At 44.1% G+C, this 20,647-nt stretch overlaps 1 protein-coding gene across 2 annotated transcripts in view; it reads right to left on the bottom strand.

The window, feature by feature from the left end:
- commd10 (COMM domain containing 10) overlaps window positions 1-20,479 on the bottom strand; it is a 39,353-nt gene extending 18,874 nt beyond the window's left edge. The window contains exons 1-6 of one of the 2 annotated variants that reach the window (XM_031570079.2): window positions 20,269-20,476; window positions 19,958-20,048; window positions 19,606-19,716; window positions 18,935-19,090; window positions 16,101-16,211; window positions 11,908-13,942 (exon numbers count right to left, since the gene is read on the bottom strand). In XM_031570079.2, coding sequence (XP_031425939.1) covers window positions 13,922-13,942; window positions 16,101-16,211; window positions 18,935-19,090; window positions 19,606-19,716; window positions 19,958-20,048; window positions 20,269-20,297 — 519 coding nt within the window. In that variant the 5' untranslated portion in view covers window positions 20,298-20,476 and the 3' untranslated portion in view covers window positions 11,908-13,921. Of the gene's footprint in view, window positions 1-11,907; window positions 13,943-16,100; window positions 16,212-18,934; window positions 19,091-19,605; window positions 19,717-19,957; window positions 20,049-20,268 lie in introns of those variants that run through there. The other variant, XM_012835913.3, reaches the window with a different exon arrangement.
- Between the last annotated feature and the right edge of the window lie 168 nt (window positions 20,480-20,647).

Here is a 20,647-nt window from a genome sequence, read left to right as displayed (position 1 = left end):
GAGAGGCCTGAGCCACAGTAGTGTTGAATGGGAGAGGCCCGAGTCCTAAGCCACAGTAATGTTGTATGGAAGAGGCCAGAGTCCTGAGCCACAGTAGTGTAGCATGGGAGAGGCCCGAGTCTCCGTGACATCACTGCAAATAAAAATAGCGCCACCGAGGGGGTTTACATCTCCAAAGCTACAGACTACATTCAAATCAAGGAGGTGGGATACACAACATACAGCAGAACTATCACCTCCATGCTCGCCTCTCTGGACACAATCTACAGCAGGATGCCAAGAAGCGTCAAAAGACAAGGGAAATATCTGTGGCTGGACAAACAGGCAGGATTTGGAAACCCATGGCAGCACAGGAGTGAGTGAGTGCCTGTGCACCTTCTCTACATGATAGGCTTCTTCCTGCCCTACACTCAAAGTGTAAGCCTTGCTATAGAGGTGCGGTAGGATAGGTACGGTCACATGGTTGGGAAAGCACTGACTTACAGATGGAGCTTCCCTGATGTCACAACTTGTGGGTCATTGGTAAAAGCACACCTGCCCTGGCATCATGGCTCACACTTAGGCAAGGCCTTTCTGTCTCTTGCATTCGTTTGCCACGTGTGTGCCCATGGAATGGAGTGGCAGTTTTGGGGCTCTGCCAAGTTGACACACACACACACTAGTGTGTAGGACGTAGGACTAGCGGTTAGGTTTTTTCCTGTCCCGTTTGTTTTATTTACATTGTGGACTGCAGTTGGCTTTTAGTTTTAATTAACATTAGCTCTAGACAACAAGACATGGCCCTGTTGCTTTGCAACAGGTGGCAGGCAAAGAGACAAAGGAGATAACTACACATCAGATCCCTTGACTTCAAGGATCCCTTAATTAAATATATCAGTTAACAAATAAAACATAATGGTTTTTTTAATGTTAACAAATGCATTAAATAATGTAATCAAATGAGCTAACACGTTAACATATGTTATCATACTATAACGACATTCTAATACTATCCCCATAAGAGCGGCTGATTGTGGCCTCCCACAGTGTGCAGTGGCCTCATGCAGACATGCATCTCCGTGTGCATGAACGCAGAAGGCAGGACAAAAGAGCCGCTAGGAGCGCTGGGACTGAATGAACGGCGCTGTTGTCACTTGACCACGGCATCAGTGGAGCAGGAGCAGTCAGAGGGGGGCCCTGCTGCTGGTGGTGGCTATTGTGTGCTGCTGCAGTGGGAATTAGGGAGAGCCTCTTTCCACATTATCAACTGGAACTGAATGGTCGTCGGCACAGCGTGCACACACACAATTCTCCACTGTGGAAGCGGCCTTTTCAGGCACCTGAGTTGTGGGTTTGCGTGGAACCAACAATGTTTGTGATGTAATTACCAGCAATAATAATGGCACGACAGAATGGCCCACCCATGAACTGGCAGGATTCAAACAACAGAAGAAAATGCCAATGGCGCCCCTTTTGCCTTCTTTCCTCCCAGACAAACAGACAAACAGACAAACAGACTCCCAGTGGAAACCACAACATGTTGTTTGCACTATTCCTGTTTTTCACGGACTGAACCACATACACTGTTCAAATAAGGTTACTTCTCATACAACCATATGTTGTTTATACTCTACATACTTAACCAAATGTACTCTTTCCACTTCTCTGTCCAATATATACGTATTTAAAATATTTTAAAATATGTTGTAACGCTCCACAGTCCAGCACTGTACATGTAAACCATAGTATCACTTATGCTATAGTACTGTAATTTCACGACTACTAACCGCGGTTTATACATTCATTTTGTAAAAATTTCGCAGCCCTGCGGTTCATACTCGGATGCGGCCTATACATTCTACTGCATTTTTTCCGCCTGGTAGTTACGTGCACAGTAACTCTGCCAGGTAAAACGGAAATGGGTCTCTCAAATTTTCATTCACACTCAGTCTTCCAAAATGGAAATGCTACGGAACACGTATGGCTCCATCAGAGGTGTCTCATTCGACATGTCAACATGCAAGCTCTCATGAACTATCCTAGTGATCTCTAACCATCTTAACATTTGGTAGTTGCTAGCGTATGTAATATGAACTCATATTAATATACAGTGAAAGTTTTAAAGGAATAGTAACGCTCGCACCACAAATACAGGGCATTTAGTTTAACGTGACACAATTACGTAATATTGCATCAACTGCAGTTAATACATAGGTGCGGTCAATACACATATTTGTTTTATAAAATGACATAAAATTCTGCAATTCTGCAATGCCGTTTATATACGGTGCGGTTAATAGTCAGGAAAATACGGTACTTACCTTTCCTGCACTTCTGATTAAATGCTAAATACATTTCATTGTTTTTTTTACCCACACTCTGCACAATGACAATAAAAGCTAACCTAATCTAAAACAAATCATTTAGTTTATGAAAAATGCTGCATTTCCACAGAGAACCATCCATAGCTGCAGCAGAGACATTCAGTGCAGATAAAAAAAAAAAATGGAGGACACTGTAGGCCAGCTAGGAAGGAACACCTTGGAGTGTGTCTATATGTAGAGAGACCCTGAGCTGGATGGAACACCTTGGAGTGTGTCTATATGTACAGAGACCCTGAGCTGGATGATCATTTGAAACCCATTTTTACCACACGGCTCAGGAGGGAGTCTGGCAAACATGCAAACCTTCATTGCTTCACAGGTCTTATGTCTTTGCTCTACAATGGCAGGTATTTTTTCATTAAAATGCACCCTCTATAATTTGTTCCACCGTGAATGGTGATTTGACCAGTGAAATCCACCTGAGATCCAATTGTTCTCCTTGTGAGGGAGCTAGACAGGTGACGCCCAGCAGTCATGTGACCTTCAAAGCTCAGTTGCGCTATTAGAATTGTATCAGTCATTTCAGAGGAAGGATCAGACCCCCTTGTGTGTCGTCCAAAGAATCATTTGCACAATCTTTCGGTGACCTTACCAAAGACATCGTGCAGACACACAGCTATGAGAATTAAGTTTAGAATCTATGTTCTCACACAGATAGTCTGAGTTCTCACTGAGAAATACCACTAGTGATCCCAAGAGCCTTAATCTCTTTCACAGACGCTTAAGGGAAGAAAACAAAACTTCTGCGGCTTCCATATACCTTCGGGTCTTTTACTGTAAAATATTTAGCTAAGCAACTAATTGCGTTCCTCTATATACCATGTAGGTTATGGCTTTACTCATATTCCTGAATGTGGTTTGGCTGCGTTGGGTCTTGGACTGATTACCCAACTCCCTCTGCTCACGCTCATGAATAGAAGAAGACAAAGGGCAACTTAAAGCATCTTCTGATCAGCAAAATAGCTAATGGCTAATACATAAATGTTATGCATGATGAAAAGGTTAAGTCCATTACACCATGGTGAGTAAACTCTGGTCGCCTCTGGTGTCAGGACTTTGGTCTTGTGAGTCGTTAGCAGTATCTTAACCTGACTGGCTATCAGGATCAGCCAAATTATACCCTTGGCTACACTTACCAGGAGTGGTGTTGTGCTTTGCCAAAAGTGATCCATCTGCAATCAACACAAGTGCCTTGGAATGGCACATAGAGTGAATAAGATGCTTCTGCACGTGTGGCTCCGCTCTCCTCTGCCACGGAAGAGAGGATGCTTAACACAATAAGCGTGGATGTGCTGGGTAAGCAGTTATATGTTTGCCTCAGCTTGATTTATTACTGAGAGTGGATAGACCAGAGGGTGCCAAGGATGGCCGGGGTGCAGTCCTGCCTTTTGACTCGTACACATGAATGCAGAAACACTGCAAAGTTTTTAGGGGAGAACTAGAGAGCAAAATGACATCACATTACACCGAAGCACATTTCTGTACTTAAATGAGGAACCTATTCTGTAGTCTTTCACCCGAGAAACCATGGCATAAATGACTGGTGTGTAGCAACTGAGGATTTAATAAAGCCCAGTCAAACTTATTTAGTCACAATAATATTGGACAGTTCTCAGCAGGGTAGACACAGAATGCTCATATGAAACGAACAACATCCTGTCTATATTGTAGGCTGATGATAATGAAGTTACTGTTGTTGAAGGATGACTATTCACTGATACACTTAATGCACTGATACGTTTGTTTAACAAGCAGCTAACACCGTCATAGCAGCTGTGAAAGACCAAGTGGAGTGGTATGGTGTGTGTGTGAGTGGTATGGTGTGTGTGTGAGTGGTATGGTATGTGTGTGTGTGTGTGTGTGTGTGTGTGTGTGTGTGTGTGTGAGTGGTATGGTATGGTGTGGTGTGTGTGTGAGTGGTATGGTGTGGTGTGTGTGTGAGTGGTATGGTGTGTGTGTGTGTGAGTGGTGTGTTGTGTGTGTGTGAGTGGTATGGTGTGTGTGTGTGTGTGTGTGAGTGGTGTGTGTGTGTGTGTGTGAGTGGTATGGTGTGTGTGTGTGTGAGTGATATGGTGTGTGTGTGTGTGAGTGTGTGTGTGTGTGAGTGGTATGGTGTGTGTGTGAGTGGTATGGTGTGTGTGTGTGTGAGTGGTATGGTGTGTGTGTGTGTGTGAGTGAGTGGTATGGTGTGTGTGTGTGTGTGTGTGTGAGTGTGTGTGTGAGTGGTATGGTGTGTGTGTGTGTGTGAGTGGTATGGTGTGTGTGTGTGTGTGTGTGTGTGAGTGGTATGGTGTGTGTGTGAGTGTGTGTGAGTGGTATGGTGTGTGTGTGTGTGTGTGTGTGTGTGAGTGAGTGGTATGGCGTGTGTGTGTGTGTGTGAGTGGTGTGTGTGTGTGAGTGGTATGGTATGGTGTGTGTGTGAGAGTGGTATGGTGTGTGTGTGTGTGTGTGAGTGGTATGGTGTGTGTGTGTGAGTGGTATGGTGTGTGTGTGTGTGAGTGGTATGGTGTGTGTGTGTGTGTGTGAGTGGTATGGTGTGTGTGTGTGAGTGGTATGGTGTGTGTGTGAGTGGTGTGTGTGTGTGTGTGTGTGTGTGTGTGTGTGAGTGGTGTGTGTGTGTGTGAGTGGTGTGTGTGTGTGTGAGTGGTATGGTGTGTGTGTGAGTGGTATGGTGTGAGTGTGTGTGAGTGGTATGGTGTGTGTGTGTGTGTGAGTGGTATGGTGTGTGTGTGTGTGTGTGTGTGTGTGTGTGTGGTATGGTGTGTGTGTGTGAGTGGTATGGTGTGTGAGTGGTGTGTGTGTGTGAGTGGTATGGTGTGTGTGTGAGTGGTATGGTGTGTGTGTGAGTGGTATGGTGTGTGTGTGTGGTGTGTGTGTGTGTGTGTGGTGTGGTGTGTGTGTGTGTGTGTGTGTGAGTGGTATGGTGTGTGTGTGTGAGTGGTATGGTGTGGTGTGTGTGTGTGAGTGGTATGGTATGGTGTGTGTGTGTGAGTGTGAGTGGGATGGTGTGGTGTGTGTGTGAGTGGTGTGGTGTGTGTGTGTGTGTGTGAGAGTGTGTGTGTGTGTGTGTGTGTGTGAGTGGTATGGTGTGTGTGTGTGTGTGTGTGTGAGTGGTATGGTGTGTGTGTGTGTGTGTGTGAGTGGTATGGTGTGTGTGTGTGAGTGGTATGGTGTGTGTGTGTGTGTGTGTGTGTGTGTGTGTGAGTGGTGTGTGAGAGTGGTATGGTGTGTGTGTGTGTGAGTGGTATGGTGTGTGTGTGTGTGTGTGTGAGTGGTGTGTGTGTGTGTGTGAGTGGTATGGTGTGTGTGTGAGTGGTATGGTGTGTGTGTGTGAGTGGTATGGTGTGTGTGTGTGAGTGGTATGGTGTGTGTGTGTGTGTGTGTGTGGTATGGTGTGTGTGTGTGTGAGTGTGTGTGTGTGTGTGTGTGTGTGTGTGTGTGTGAGTGGTATGGTGTGTGTGTGTGAGTGGTATGGTGTGTGTGTGTGAGTGGTGTGTGTGAGTGGTATGGTGTGGTGTGTGTGTGTGTGTGTGTGGGAGTGGTATGGTGTGGTGTGTGTGTGTGAGTGGTATGGTGTGTTTGTGTGTGAGTGGTATGGTGTGTGTGTGAGTGGTATGGTGTGTTTGTGTGTGAGTGGTATGGTGTGTGTGTGAGTGGTATGGTGTGTGTGTGAGTGGTATGGTGTGTGTGTGTGTCAGTGGTATGGTGTGTTTGTGTGTGAGTGGTATCGTGTGGTGTGTGTGTGAGTGGTATGGTGTGTGTGTGTGTGTGAGTGGTATATGTGTGTGTGTGTGTGTGTGTGTGAGTGGTATGGTGTGTGTGTGTGTGTGTGAGTGGTATGGTGTGTTTGTGTGTGAGTGGTATGGTGTGTGTGTGTGTGAGTGGTATATGTGTGTGTGTGTGTGTGTGTGTGTGTGTGTGTGTGTGGTATGGTGTGTGTGTGTGTGAGTGGTATGGTGTGTGTGTGTGAGTGGTTTGTCCACAGCTCAGATTGGTTTCCAAAAAAAGTCCATTTTGTGGCACTAATTTTCTGGTGACCTCTACAAATACGCATAGCAATAGAGAAGATGGTGACTGATTGCTGCTTAGCTGCAGCCTAGAATCCTAACAGAGGCAGAGAGGAGGCAGACGCTCTCTGATAAAATGAAGATGAGTTCTGCTCATTTCGCAGGGTTTAACCACGGCTCCTCATGCAGCAGGGAAAGGAATCAGAGAGAGATTTTACGATAACCGTACCTGCTGACATCAAAGTGAAAATCTCCATGACGAAGAGAAAACTATAATTTTCAGAGCAAGGCCGCCATTTTAAAACTGCAAGGTGCTAGAGTTGGCTTGACAACAGCCAAGATTGTAAACTCCACTACAGTGGCAATATGTACAAAAATAAATATATTTAATATGCTATCAAAATTGAACAAAGCTAAGAATTAACAATTGCACCAATTAACAATTTACATTTTCTCTAAATGCTTTAGTGAGCCCAAGACCTGAACTCTCCAGAAATAGCACAAACTACGGTGGCTTACAAGGAAAACCTCCCTTGTAACAGGTCTGTAAAGACTCATCCTGTGATTGATAACTGTCTGTGCCTATGCTCCCTCTGCCTGTATTTCCTCACCATTCTCTTTCCCCTTACATATAGTAATACAGACATCCACAAAGACAAACTCTTCATTCCCATGACAATAGTTTTCAAGTTTTCAACTGTTCAGAAGAATTGCATGGGTTCTGTTCTCTGTATCTACAAACAGACTATACTTCAGCACAAATCTATTGAAAATATGACGCAACCGACCCTGTGACAAGCACGTTTGCTTTATGCACTTTAAGGTCCTGCACAAACTTCAAAACAGCAATCAACGTTTTCCTTTCTGCTTTCCCCATATCTTTTAGTCATTTAATGAACCTGCAGATTCCACTATCTGGACTTTGTGTATATCCACTTAACTGCAACAGCTTTGAGGAATAAGCAGTGAAAAAAAAGAATGGCTCCCTGCTACGGGTAACACTGTTCTATTCCAAGTAAGTATGCCATGTTTTCTACAGCTCTTTGAAGGATGTGAAGCACGCACACAAAAGCACAGATACATACACAATGTCAGACAGCACACACACACCGTCTCCTCACAGGTGTCTGACTGGAGGCGGCACCTGAGGTCATTCACACACGCGTGATGACAGTCAAGGACTGCTCCTGTGGAGAGAGACTCAAAGGCCTCCTGGTACTGAGGCTCGTGCTGCTGCTTCCTCCTCCTCCTCCTCCTCCTCCTCCTTTCATAATTCATCTTCCTGCACCAAAGCAGGTCAGGCCAGGGCTGGCACTAGAACATTCTGGGCAGATCTTAGCTGGAGCGGAGAAAGCTGTTCCTATATATGACCTTGCTTCTAAGTGAGGCTGGAATCTGAACATACTTCATCCCCCCTCCCTGTGCCAGGTTGAGACCTGCCTTGCTGATGTTCTGGACCATAGAATAATACATACATTTTCAGGGGCGGAATAGCACAATAGCTGAGTACGTTGAAATGTGAAAGATGGCCATGGCAACAAGCTGTTGCGGTTGGTTTGGGAGAGGGGATCGATCCATCTCTGGCTCACGGGGGGGATCTACTTGCAGTGTTTATTGGGTTAGGTGAAGGCTGGAAGTGGGCACAGGGGGGCTGTAATCCAGCCAGCTATCCACTGGGCATGTCTATACACACTGACAAATAAAATACAAGATTGAGAGACAGAGACAAAGAGAGAGAGACACACACACACAGACACAGACACACACACACACACACGGCTGCTAGGGCCTCCCATTTCCTACGCTCAACTGTCCCTGTCCACAAAGACAGAGCAGCGCTGGGGAGAGCAGAGAACCCATAATTATAATCCCGACATCTCCTAATGTGTGTGACCCTCGCAGAATCCCAAAGGGTTCCTCACATTACCTCAATTAAGACGTAGAACTCGTAGAAAGCTTTCTATTGGTGTCTTTCACCATCCTCAGAGAGAGGCACAGACATAATGTATGTTTTCTTTTTTCAGCAAACTAACTCAATAACTAAATGACATAATGAAAATAATGGGCTATGCTTTCTAATGCCTGCATGCATACGACATATTTATGTATGGCCCAGTGGCTAGTGAGCCAATGAAGGCAGAACATGCACAAAACAGTACACGTGTGGAGCTTTTTACACCTTTTATGGAAGACGTCAAGAGCACAAAAGGTGGCTTGACTTTGAAGCAGACTTTATTATCACGGACTTTTGGCTAGTTAACTTTGGCCATTTCCTTGTTCTTCTGGACAGATGGCCTTGTTCTGGGAGTGTCCTACAGTAAACTACGGCTTATTGAATGTCTGAGGGTTGAGTCTTTCCACTCTGCTGAAGACGCAGTGTAGTTGTTTGCACATTATTAATACATTTACAAAATAAATCGTGGGCTACAGAATCTTCTTTTGGGTTTAGGTCATTGAGAAATGGCCCATTGAAGCGTTTGTAGTTCACTGTCCTATTCTGAAAGCACCAACCTCAGTTTTTGGAGGGGACGAAGCACAAGAGAATCCTTCAGCTCTTTCCACTGCTTGTTATAGCCTGTTCTCTCTGTGCTATTATGTGGATAGATGGATGGATGGATGGCGAGAGTGTGTGTGTGTGTCTGTGTGTCTGTGTGTGTGAGAGAGTGTGTGTGTGTGTACACCTACGTTTGTATGGTGCTGTGGCATGCCACCCTCTTAACAGATCCAATCACTGCAGTCACCTAGAGAGTGCTGTGCCAGTGGCAGTTGTGCGTGAACCCCTAGCTAGTGTCGTTTCTATGGAAACCAGACAAAAGCTGGTTAATTTAAACACCAGCTAGCCCAAGCAAGTCCCAATCTCACCCCAACCCCACTCCAATTCCCTTTGATCCTACTGGGCCACCATAAAAGCCATGAGTAACAGTTCATTCCTCAGCTCCAGAGACAAACATCCCAACAAACATGACTTGAGCCTGATCTGCTGTGCTGTGGTCGAGTGGGTGTGCGTTCCTCGGAGCCAGGTTTGGAGCGAGCAGCGCTCTTGCCAAAACACTTCTGAACTACAAGGGGGTGGCCTGGAAACAACGCAGTGGGTTACATGACAAAACGCCACAGAGCGCCAGACTCCTGCTAACATGAAAGCTCACAGTCCTCCATTTTAAAATATAGTACTGCTTTTCTCTTTTTCTCGTCCTCTCCCTCTTTCATTCCCTCCTTTTCTTCCTGCCTGTGGAGTTGAGCAGTGAAGAAATGAAGGCTCAGGACAGCTATTCATAGGCAGAGAAGTGCTCTGTTGTGTGGTGACTTCAGCCATCGCCTAGGCAGCCCTTCAGGGCGCCTCTGGTATGTCGTCTGAACGGCCCTGGGAGCGGGAGGGTTGTGTCCTCGCCACCACATGCTTGTGGGAACGAGATGCCAGCGATGGCCAATCTCTCACCGCTGGCTCTATAAATAACAGCCATTTGTCTCAACGAGTGCTTAGCAAGAATGACCAGTGAAATGGGGTCTATAGGTTTTCAAGTTGAGACGGGAATACCACGGGTGAGAAAGAGACTTGCTTATTGCACATGAGTCGAGCCTCTGTGAAAAAGACAGTGCGAGACCAAGCTGTGCCCTGACGGATAAGAAGTTTATACTCAAATATGACAGTAAGCATACCTTCTGTCTCCAAATGTGATGATTAGTGACCTCATCAACATGCTGTCATCCTGGGCTCAACACAGGGCTGCTAGAGAATCTGGGCTCAGTGGAGTTCCATGAAGCCAAATGAATGGCTAGAGCGAGTGAATCAAGGCCACTCAACAGAGTTTATACTCAAAGATAATTAAGATGTTAACAAACTGTGGTGTGGTGTGGCGTGTTTCTCAAAAGTCTCTTTCCAAAGCTCAAAAGCAATGAACATAGTAACTAAGAAAAAAAAGGTGTCAGACCAACATTTCATGATGGTTGTTTCTGGGCAATACTTAAAAAAAAATCCCTCTTATAAAACAAAATGAGAGAGAGAGGGACAAAACGAACAAGTAACAACCTAACAAGAAAAGCAACAAGAATGAATAGAAAAGAGAAAGAAATGGCAAGTTAGAAAAAAGAAAAAAGATAGAGAATGAGCGAACACAAATGAAGGAAAAGGACTTTATCTGGCCTACGCATTGCTAATATGTGCACGTCTAGTCAGGGAGCGTCCTGGTTTGTTAATTGCTAACGTGCAGCACGGAGAGACAGAAGATGTGGGACTGAAAAGACTAGTCAAAGGACAAGGCCCAGTGATCAAGCGCACGGATGAAACGGTGACATCATCACCAGAATAACAACACAACTATGCCTGGGGAAATCACCTAGGGAACAGATCAGCCCTGAACAACAACCTAAACAGATTAAGCCAAAGACATGTCCACACACACACACACACACACACACACACACACACACACACACACACACACACACACACACACACACACACACACACACACACACACACACACACACACACACACACACACTTCACAATACTGTGAAGTTTTTTTTACAGTTACATGACCCAGTGCTACATGCTAGATGCACTAAATTTCATTTAGGCCACCTATATTCAGGGTTAGCACACACACCTGTCAGCCATTTTGAATGATTTCATGTAGATGTTGTTTGTTTTCAGCCATGTAGGCATTCACAAAGGAGCAGGATCAGAGGCACTTGTTTCACTTGTGAAGAGAGAAAAAGACAGAAGAGAAAAGAAGAGAAAAAAGAATGGGATCTTTAATTACAGGCTTTATCTCAGGGTAATAATAAATGAGGTCGCAGCCTTCAGTGGGAAAACTCTGACAAAGGCCTTCCGCTCCTCCGTGGCAGAGCCCAGAAAAACACATTAAGCATCAGCAGCCTTTCAAGTCGAGGCGCTTTGATAAAAAGTCATGAACAGATTTGAAGAGAGGAGAAAAAAAAAAAACTAAAAAAAACTGAGAATTAGTTCGCACTGCACACAACACTAAGGATGACACATCGGCATCCCATAATAATCAAGGCACATTCACCAATTAGCAGGTTTCTATGTGTGTCTCTTGATTTTCTCCCGCTTTTCTTTTTTTTTAAAAGCGTAGCGATGAGGAGGAACTTCCAAAGGTGATTGTGAATATGATCAAAGATCTAAGAGCAGCCGTTTAACAAGCCTGAAATCAGACACGACTCATACATCGTTGTGTTGCCCTCTCTTTACTGGGGTGAGTCTGAGGGGTGCAGGCGTAAGGGAGCCTCCCACCTCATCCAGGGCAGGGATCCAGAGGAGGCTTCAGTCCCTTCAGGGAGCACCTGACAATGGGGCTGAGAGCGTGCCGGGCCCCTGTCACCCCGTGAGCGCTCAGGCCTGGATGTTGGAAGGGGGGTGAAAGGATGCAGCTCATCTACTGCCCCAGCGTTCCACTCCATCCATCACCTAAACTACCCTGTCAGCTGGAGAGAGGGAGTGGGGTGGGAGTCTGGCTGCTTGATCTCAGGCAACGCGCTACACGTTAGCAACACGCTAACAACACGCTAACAGGATCAGTTCATGTTTTCATCCTTTTTTTAGTTATCTATGGCCCCTTTTTGGCAGATAGTGTACACATTTTTGTGTGCATGTGCTAAATCTCAACAACTGACAATGTCTATTGCCCACTGAATTCCAAATATTTCCAAGCTACTAACAGGGAAGCCCACACACCCTTTAAATACACTTGTACACGCACACATCCCCTTTAAATACACTTGTACACGCACACATCCCCTTTAAATACACTTGTACACGCACACATCCCCTTTAAATACACTTGTACACGCACACATCCCCTTTAAATACACTTGTACACGCACACCCATCACTTTCCCCCTCCGCTTGATCATGGAAGAACCGTCTGGGATGCATGTTTCAAGACCTGCTCTTCGTGACTGACATAATGAACCTCAGATATCTTGTGTTTATCACACTGGGGCCTGTTCCAGCAGCCTTGGGAGAGAATGTGGGAGATTAGTCTGTTGTCTGATTTGTGCTGCAACTCAGGGTTGCATGAAAATAAGATAGAAACAATGATATACAGATACACCTTATCAGTTAGCATGCTGCACACTGACACACACGCACACACAGATACGAAGGTACATTTTGACAGCTAAAACATAAACTCATCAGCTCATTGTCCATGACAAATGAGCCTGGATGACTATATCTCTCTATACTAAAACTGATATAAGCTACATTTGTGTTTATTTGGCATTTTCAGTCTTCTCGTAACTCTGAAGAAACAACTCTGGTAAAAAGATAGAGGAAGAAAGTCAGGCTCCCGGAAACTGCTAGAATTCATGTTTCTACTAGGGGTGTGCATCTTTCCCTTATAAGATGATCCAATACGTATCTAGACACATGGTCTACGACGTTTCAGGGACGATACATATTAATACAGAACAATCGGTGAGATTTGATGCGATGCAACACAATGCTATCTGATCCAGTTCTTAATATTTGTTTAATGTAGACACTCATTTTGCATGATAAATTAAAACAAGCCAATTATATAAGTGGCATTGCTTAATTCAAATAGATATATTTCATAAAAGACCAGGGAATCCCAAGTATTTCTGTTACTTTATGGCATGGGAAAAACTTAGACAGGACATTTCAGAACTGCATGCCATTGTGTTTATTTAATTTTCCATAGTTAGAGAAAAAAGACTTTTTGACATTATGAATATAAACTGAAGTCTCTCCGACACATGTGCCCTCACTTTAGCAGTTCATTAGGGAGAGAAATTAAAAAATATTATAAAAAAATCACAAGGGTCTTAGCTCTTCAGTACATTGCCATTCACAAACTTTGCAAAGGCCTTCTAGCACTGAAAACAAAATGAATATTATTATCCAACACCAACTATAGGCAAGTGATACCCTTCTTCTCATTCGCTGAGCTAAAGCCAATTAAAACAGTCCGTTGTTCTGTATAACCGTAGCCTCTGCTGCGTGCACACACTAGGCCTACACCTACATAGATAGATGTTTTTGAAGGGTTGGCAGAGTGACAGGAGGTGAAAGGAATCTATGATGGGCTGAGCAGGGGGTGGTCTGGAGGGGTGTGCGTCGTGACTTATACCTCCATAAACAAGTAGGCTTATAACACACGTTGTGAGATAACTCCATGTGGTTAGCGATCAACAAGGAGAGGTTTGTAATGTTAGCCTGGGTCCCCAGTTAACAGACACATAGCACACAGCTTAGGTTTTACTGTGTGTTGCTACATTAGCTGCTTCCTCTAGCATTACCTGTTGTATATGTATATGTAATGTTGTATACGTGTATGTTTGATGGTTAGCGTGCATAAACTGACTGAAGATATGACTACATCCAATATACTGCAATAACAAATGTACTACACACACACACACATTTTGTGCCCATATGTCCGTGTGGAGCAGCATGCATCAGTTCTGATAAGTCTGGATGAAATCAGTATCACACCGTGGCATCTTTTTTGGGATGCTAACAAAGCCAAAACATTGTTGCGTCTTGGTAGTGTCTGTTCCACTCAATCACCATAGTGCATGGATTTCCTGTAAACATTGACCATTGCAGTATATATTAGTGACAACGCTATAACGTTATTCTTGTAAAACATCAAGAAGCAGTGCAGCTGCATGAGCGAATGAGAGGCAGTCATTATTATTTTGAAGTTTACAAGACTTGCCATGTTAGGTCTTCTGCAGCAGCTTATACTAAAGCAGAATTAGCAGCAAAGCTTTAGTCCACGAATTCATAACTTTAGAATTGGGCCATATCGACTGGTTCATGGTAGGCCTTCATTTAGATTGATCCAGGGACCGCGTTCCACTGTAGTTGCATCTTTAACATTATAAGCGGTTTTCGATCCGTATCGGTGAATCATTATAGCCCTAGGTTCTACCACCATGAAATTGTCACCATTTCAAATGTATATTTTGAGCACCTAAGTGGCTGCCTTCCCAAGGAGCGTGAGGAAACACCTCAACTTTTTGAAAGCAGCTGCAATTGTCAGTTTATTGTCAATAAAACCAACCTGAAAAGACGTTACGAAGAGAAAAATTAGTTGAATAAAAATAACAGATAATGCCTTAAATATCATACATCGGTTAGGTGAAAGAATTGTCAAGGACTAAATATTTCTTCTGTACACACAAAGCAAATAAAAATCATTCACAAAACTCTGAGACAGGATAAGAGTGGTGCAAGTCTGAGAATTGCTCATACATTTTAAAACCTGCCAAGTTCTTCATGTAGCAACAGTGCCCCCTCCCTGAGAAAAAGAGGAATTGCCAACTCCAAGACCATAAACCCATCGTACCACTGTCTGTTCCAACCAAATGTGTACCATGTGACTATTGAATGATGCTGAACTATCCACTGATGTCCTGATTATTACAATGGATCTCCTCCTCTCCCTGCCATCAATGCCATGGCTTCAGACCAAGGACCACAATGAAGTCCACTTTTCACCTTTTGTCAACGGTAACACAATGGGGTGAGAACCTAAGGTCACTCTACGATCGCTCTACTGCCGTTGTCTAGGGATGTACGGATTCATCTGTGTCTGCCCTGTTCCGAACTAAACAACAACATCACGCATCTTTACATTTTGGTATGCCATCAACCATACTTTCCATTCTTCTGCTTTTAGAGCACAAATCCAAACACCCTCACCATGTCACCATGTCACCCTTTATATCACAAACACAAACACCCTCACCATGTCACCATCCACTGATATATCACAAACACAATCACCCTCACCATCCACTGATATATCACAAACACAAACACCCTCACCATGTCACCATCCACTGATATATCACAAACACCCTCACCATCCACTGATATATCACAAACACAAACACCCTCTCCATGACACCGATATATCACAAACACAAACACCCTCACCATCCACCGATATATCACAAACACAAACACCCTCACCATCCACCGATATATCACAAACACAAACACCCTCACCATCCACTGATATATCACAAACACAAACACCATACCACTGATATATCACAAACACAAACACCCTCACCATCCACTGATATATCACAAACACAAACACCCTCACCATCCACCGATATATCACAAACACAAACACCCTCACCATCCACTGATATATCACAAACACAAACACCCTCACCATCCACTGATATATCACAAACACAAACACCCTCACCATCCACTGATATATCACAAACACAAACACCCTCACCATCCACTGATATATCACAAACACAATCACCCTCACCATCCACTGATATATCACAAACACCCTCACCATCCACCGATATATCACAAATCCAAACACCCTCACCATGTCACCGATATATTACAAACACAAACACCCTCACCATCCACCGATATATCACAAATCCAAAAACTCTTTGCCACTACGCCACCAAGAACAGATGTTAAACCATTTCTAACCCGGTGAGCAAGTTCGGCATGGGGATTACAAATCAAATCTGCTGGGGAATTTTGCGACTAAGCAAAGAATAGGAGTCAAAGTAAGATAAGGCAATAGTTTATGGAATGAATACGAGGAGGGCATGTTTGTGTTCTGATGAGTGGATATGCACAAATGGATAAGGGTACATGACATCAAGAGAGTCTGTGTGTATGTGCAGTGCATGTGTAGAAGTATACGAACAGGGAGGTCAAGGGGACCCTCTGCATGTTGTGTGTGTTTACCTCTGTATCCTCATGTTGAAGTCCCAGCTCCAGCACCGCACGGGGGGCCTTGAGCTTGGCCTGGCCTGACTGGCCCATCTGCAGACTCATCTGCCAACCCACCTGCTCCAGCTGAGGACAGGCAGCAACACACAACAACACCAAACTCAGGCATTTGATTGAACAGCTGGACGGATGACACATTTCTTATCCATTACCAAAACACAGCCTACAAACTCGTACTGAACTGTGACTGAGAAAGCAGTCCTGGTGAAAAGGGCACTTGTGTGTATATCAGATATGCTTACCTGCATGTCAAGCATAAGATGTTAAGCATTAGAATGGTATTCCCAAATGAGCACAATGGGAACACTTAACATTCCAAAGAGCTCTACAGAAATAGTGCTCATTTTTTAATTCATAAAACATGGATTAAATATGGGGACATTTCAGATAGACGAACTCAACCCTGCTCGCTTGCTCACAGCTGTGCTCTGATCGTTCTCCAGCTCCTGTTCTAATCTAGTGCATTGAACAGCAGGGGGGAGAGAACACCTTGGATAGAAAGCTTTCATATCAATACCCAACAAAGCTGCTCTTCAGACAGGCATGCTGCTTCAGAAGCTCAATAGGTGCATGTCAATAACGGCCTCGACACCATTAGATCACAGCATTGACTGATGTATACGCCACAAATCGATCACGAATCTCTGTGATAAAACTCAAGAAAAAGTTCAGTTGCCTGGGAGTTCAAAAGGCTGTCTAGCTCAATCTTTATGAAGGCTGGTCGCTGCTGCAGCATTAAAAGTAAGCCCCTCCATTAGTGTTGGTGGGGGTCTATAGTCGCAGGTCTACTGTCAAACACTCCATCAACCTGCCCTTGGGGGATGAAACATTAGCGGGCAAGAGAGGAGCTGGTGATGAAGGGCAGATGGAGAGCAGTCTGATGGGGTGATAAATGGGGCTCTCTCTCTCTCTCTCTCTCTGAGGGGACAGAGCAAGACCACGGGTGAGGAGAGGATGCCGACGGCCAGATTGGGATTATGGACTAGAAGTGGACATCTTTGCAAGTCCCGTGTATGATTTCCCTTAACACTGGTACAAAACCATAGTATTTGGAAGGACACACTTTGTGTTTGCTGTGTCTTACAAAGTGAATTGCGCGAGTTGTGTTTTAGAAAAAGTGTTATTTTGGAAAAGTGTTTTAGAAAAAAAGTGTTATTTTGCAATGTGTACTTGAGTGTCACTGAGAGTTTGTGTTGATCTGCTTGCAGACTAGGTGCTGATTTTAAGGTTTTTGAGTGTCAGGTTTTAAAAACAGCTGTGAAAACCCTCCTATTATAATAGTGTACTCAAATATACAGTTGCAATCATGTTTCAATAATGATAATATAGACTGATTAAACAGTTAAAGAAAGTTCATACTACCTACAGTAAATATTTAAGAATATAAAATTAAATTTACAAACATATTTTAAAAATCTAAAAATATCCATATGCAAAATGATTCCTCAAAGCGTCTATTATATTTTATAACCAAAGGTGCTCACAAGCTTTTAACACATCTCTATTAGAATCTTAGCCCACTCTTCATGTGCAAAAGCTTCCAGTTCAGTGATACTCTTTGGCTTCCATGCAACCACTGTTTGTTTTGAACACCCTGTGAGAAGGTGAAATCCCCCCTTCTCACCGTGGCACCAAAATGGAGTTTGACTCATGTTGCCCTTCAAGAGACTTGGTCTCCCCCACGTCAATGTTTGGGTCCGGGCTCCCCCACGTCAATGGTTGGATTTAATTGGACCAATTTAGCCAAATGGGCTGTGGTATTTAAAGGGTGTCTCATTCAATGAGAAGAGAGAAGAGTGGAGAGGCATGAAACACTTTGTGCCAAGTGAAATGTGTATAGAGTTTGCCTAGTTCGCCTAGTTTTTGTAGCACAAGTGAATGTTAGAATGTGTTCTAATAAAGGTGTAAATAAATAGATATCTATTATTTTTTTTTTTAAGAAAGCCACCATCTCTTCCCAACTTCACCACCAACTCCAGTCGCCCACATCCCAAAACGTGGGGTGGCCGCCTTGGTCCCTCACACACCCATGTTCCCAGTTCAGAGAAAGCCTTTATTTGAAAGGTTATCAGTGTAAAGCCTGAGACACACCAGGGCAACGGTCCCCGGTTGGTGGGCGTCTGTGGCCATAGTTTTTGCAATGTGTCCCGCACCGTTGCCACTACTTGGACCCCTGTTAGAGTTTTATCGGCCGATTGGGCATGTTGAGGTGGAGCCAGTTGGTGAGAGAGATCACTCTGACTGGCTGTTCAGCGGTATTTTTTTAATGATTTCTCTCCAGCTCTCGACACAGGTTGGGGAAAGCCCCTTGAGCCTGTCGCTGTAGTAGGCCTGTCCATGATTGAACCCATTTAGGGTGCCATCACCTCAGCCTCTTCCTTTCTTTCTCCACAACCAAAGGACCAAGGGCTCACAATGTCAGTGCCATTTGCAACTTCTTATCAGATCTGACATATTCTCCATTAGAAGTAGCTATATTATGGAACCATCTGGAGTGAACGAGAGTGGTGTGAAAATGGTAAGCAAATGCTACTTTATTCATGGTTTAGTATGGAGTTACTTCCTCTCACGCAGGTGCAGGACGTATATGCTAGTTGGCCGTTGGCTGTAGTCTGTAGCGGTGTGTTCAAGTGCGACCCTTTGGTCCAGACACGGGTGACGTGAGACGAGCTAACAGGTCGCCGCCGCTAGTTCTTTGATGTCAGTTTGGTGTGTCTCTGGCTTAAGGTGTTAATAGTGGACCTTCATATTTAACTGTGTGGCTTTTATATGTGAAGGTGGATCTTTACCTTTTTGGGAGCGAATATTCCCTCCCTGATCCTCTCAATGACATCGGGGCCAGTGGTAGTCCAAGCTTGGCAGAGAGTGTCGGCCTTGTCTGGGTCCATCCCTAAGGCCTCCAGCTGTTGCTTCAGGGTGGCTGGCTTTGTGTTGTGGTACACGGCCTAAACGCAGAAGCACAGGAAAACATCAGAGGGTTCATACCTCTTCTTGGGGAAACGGATCCCCCTCCCTATTCGAAAGAGAATGTCAGTGTGCACAGGAAACATATAGTGTAGATAACACACTTACACCAATATCAGTATACACATGTCCTACGTATAGGATAACACACTTACACCAATATCAGTATACACATGTTCTACGTATAGGATAACACACTTACACCAATATCAGTATACACATATCCTACGTGTAGGATAACACGCTTAAACCAATATAAGTATGTCCTACAAACACATTGCAAAAGTTGTAAGCGACTGCTCCAATGTTTCTCTAGGATGTGAAAACTTTTGTAAAGATGAAATGATAGTACTGTTGGTGTGAAACATCTCTGACGATTAAGCTGTTCAGGGCAGCTTGTTAACGCTCCAATTTAAAGTTGCTGAAGTTCTGCACTCAAGTTCAAGCACAGCAAATAAGCTGACTTGGAATGATTGGGAAAGCCTCCATTACAAACCTGTTCCAAAATAAAAGAGATGGTCTCCAACACCAGAGTCAGGGCAGGCTTCTCCATGCCTAGAGCGCTCTGCAACTTCTCTTCCTCCTCCTCACTGAAAGGGCGTTCTGTCTGTGGAACACAGCAGTGAAACAGCTCACTACAATACAGTACAATAGGCTACAGTAGAGTGCTGAAGCTATGATCCATATGCATCTTCCAGTATAATCGGGCAGACTACAGTAGGCTTTCGAACAACTGCATACACGTGAGAACTGCATCCTAGTGGTTAGCACGGCATAATTACTTATTTGCAATCTGTAACTCCACGGCAAACAGAATAGGGCAATCATAATACACATAATTCACGTACCTTTAGATGTAGTTTCAGCAAGATACGCGAGAGTAGCCGAGAAAACTTGCTGATGTCAATTGTGTTAACGTGCATCATTGCCTCTTTAATACTAGAGAAGAGACATAGTGGTTTTAGATACAGCCTAAAAATATCAACCATGAACAAACACTGAAAGATACATCACAGCCAAAGGTGTTAAAGTGACAGACCTGCAGGCTAAAACACAATCCTGATTTGCAAACGGCTAACCAGCTAACTCTCTGCACACTTTACCCAGAAGATATAAAACCATAACATGCAGTAGTTGCATAACACATCTCCACACTTACCTTGGTGTTTCTTTGATAATCGTGGCCATTATAACCTATTTTTATTTTAACTGCCGGTTTCTAGAGAACATAGCACCTTCACATATCCAATTCTTCCTGTTGTTTAGTCATATGACATACGCTTCTGGCCGGCCCTCGCGAATGACGACACATTTGGACACACCCACAGAGGATGTCTTCGGAGTTTCCTAATGAAGGTTACTGATTCTTTCATCCGAATCAGCTATAGCAACCTTCCACTTCAACCATAGACGGTAAACGGGTTGAATTGATCAACATACTTATGTTGGCTAAATTAAAGACGTGTTTGCCTGATGAAAGTGTATACTGTTTCTTTATCCTGTGCAGTACAGGATAGGTCACCTGCGAGCTGTCATTT

The sequence above is a fragment of the Clupea harengus genome, chromosome 7, assembly GCF_900700415.2.
Source record: "Clupea harengus chromosome 7, Ch_v2.0.2, whole genome shotgun sequence".
In the NCBI taxonomy this organism is placed as follows: domain Eukaryota; kingdom Metazoa; phylum Chordata; class Actinopteri; order Clupeiformes; family Clupeidae; genus Clupea; species Clupea harengus.
This window is presented reverse-complemented; position numbering and strand designations above follow the sequence as displayed.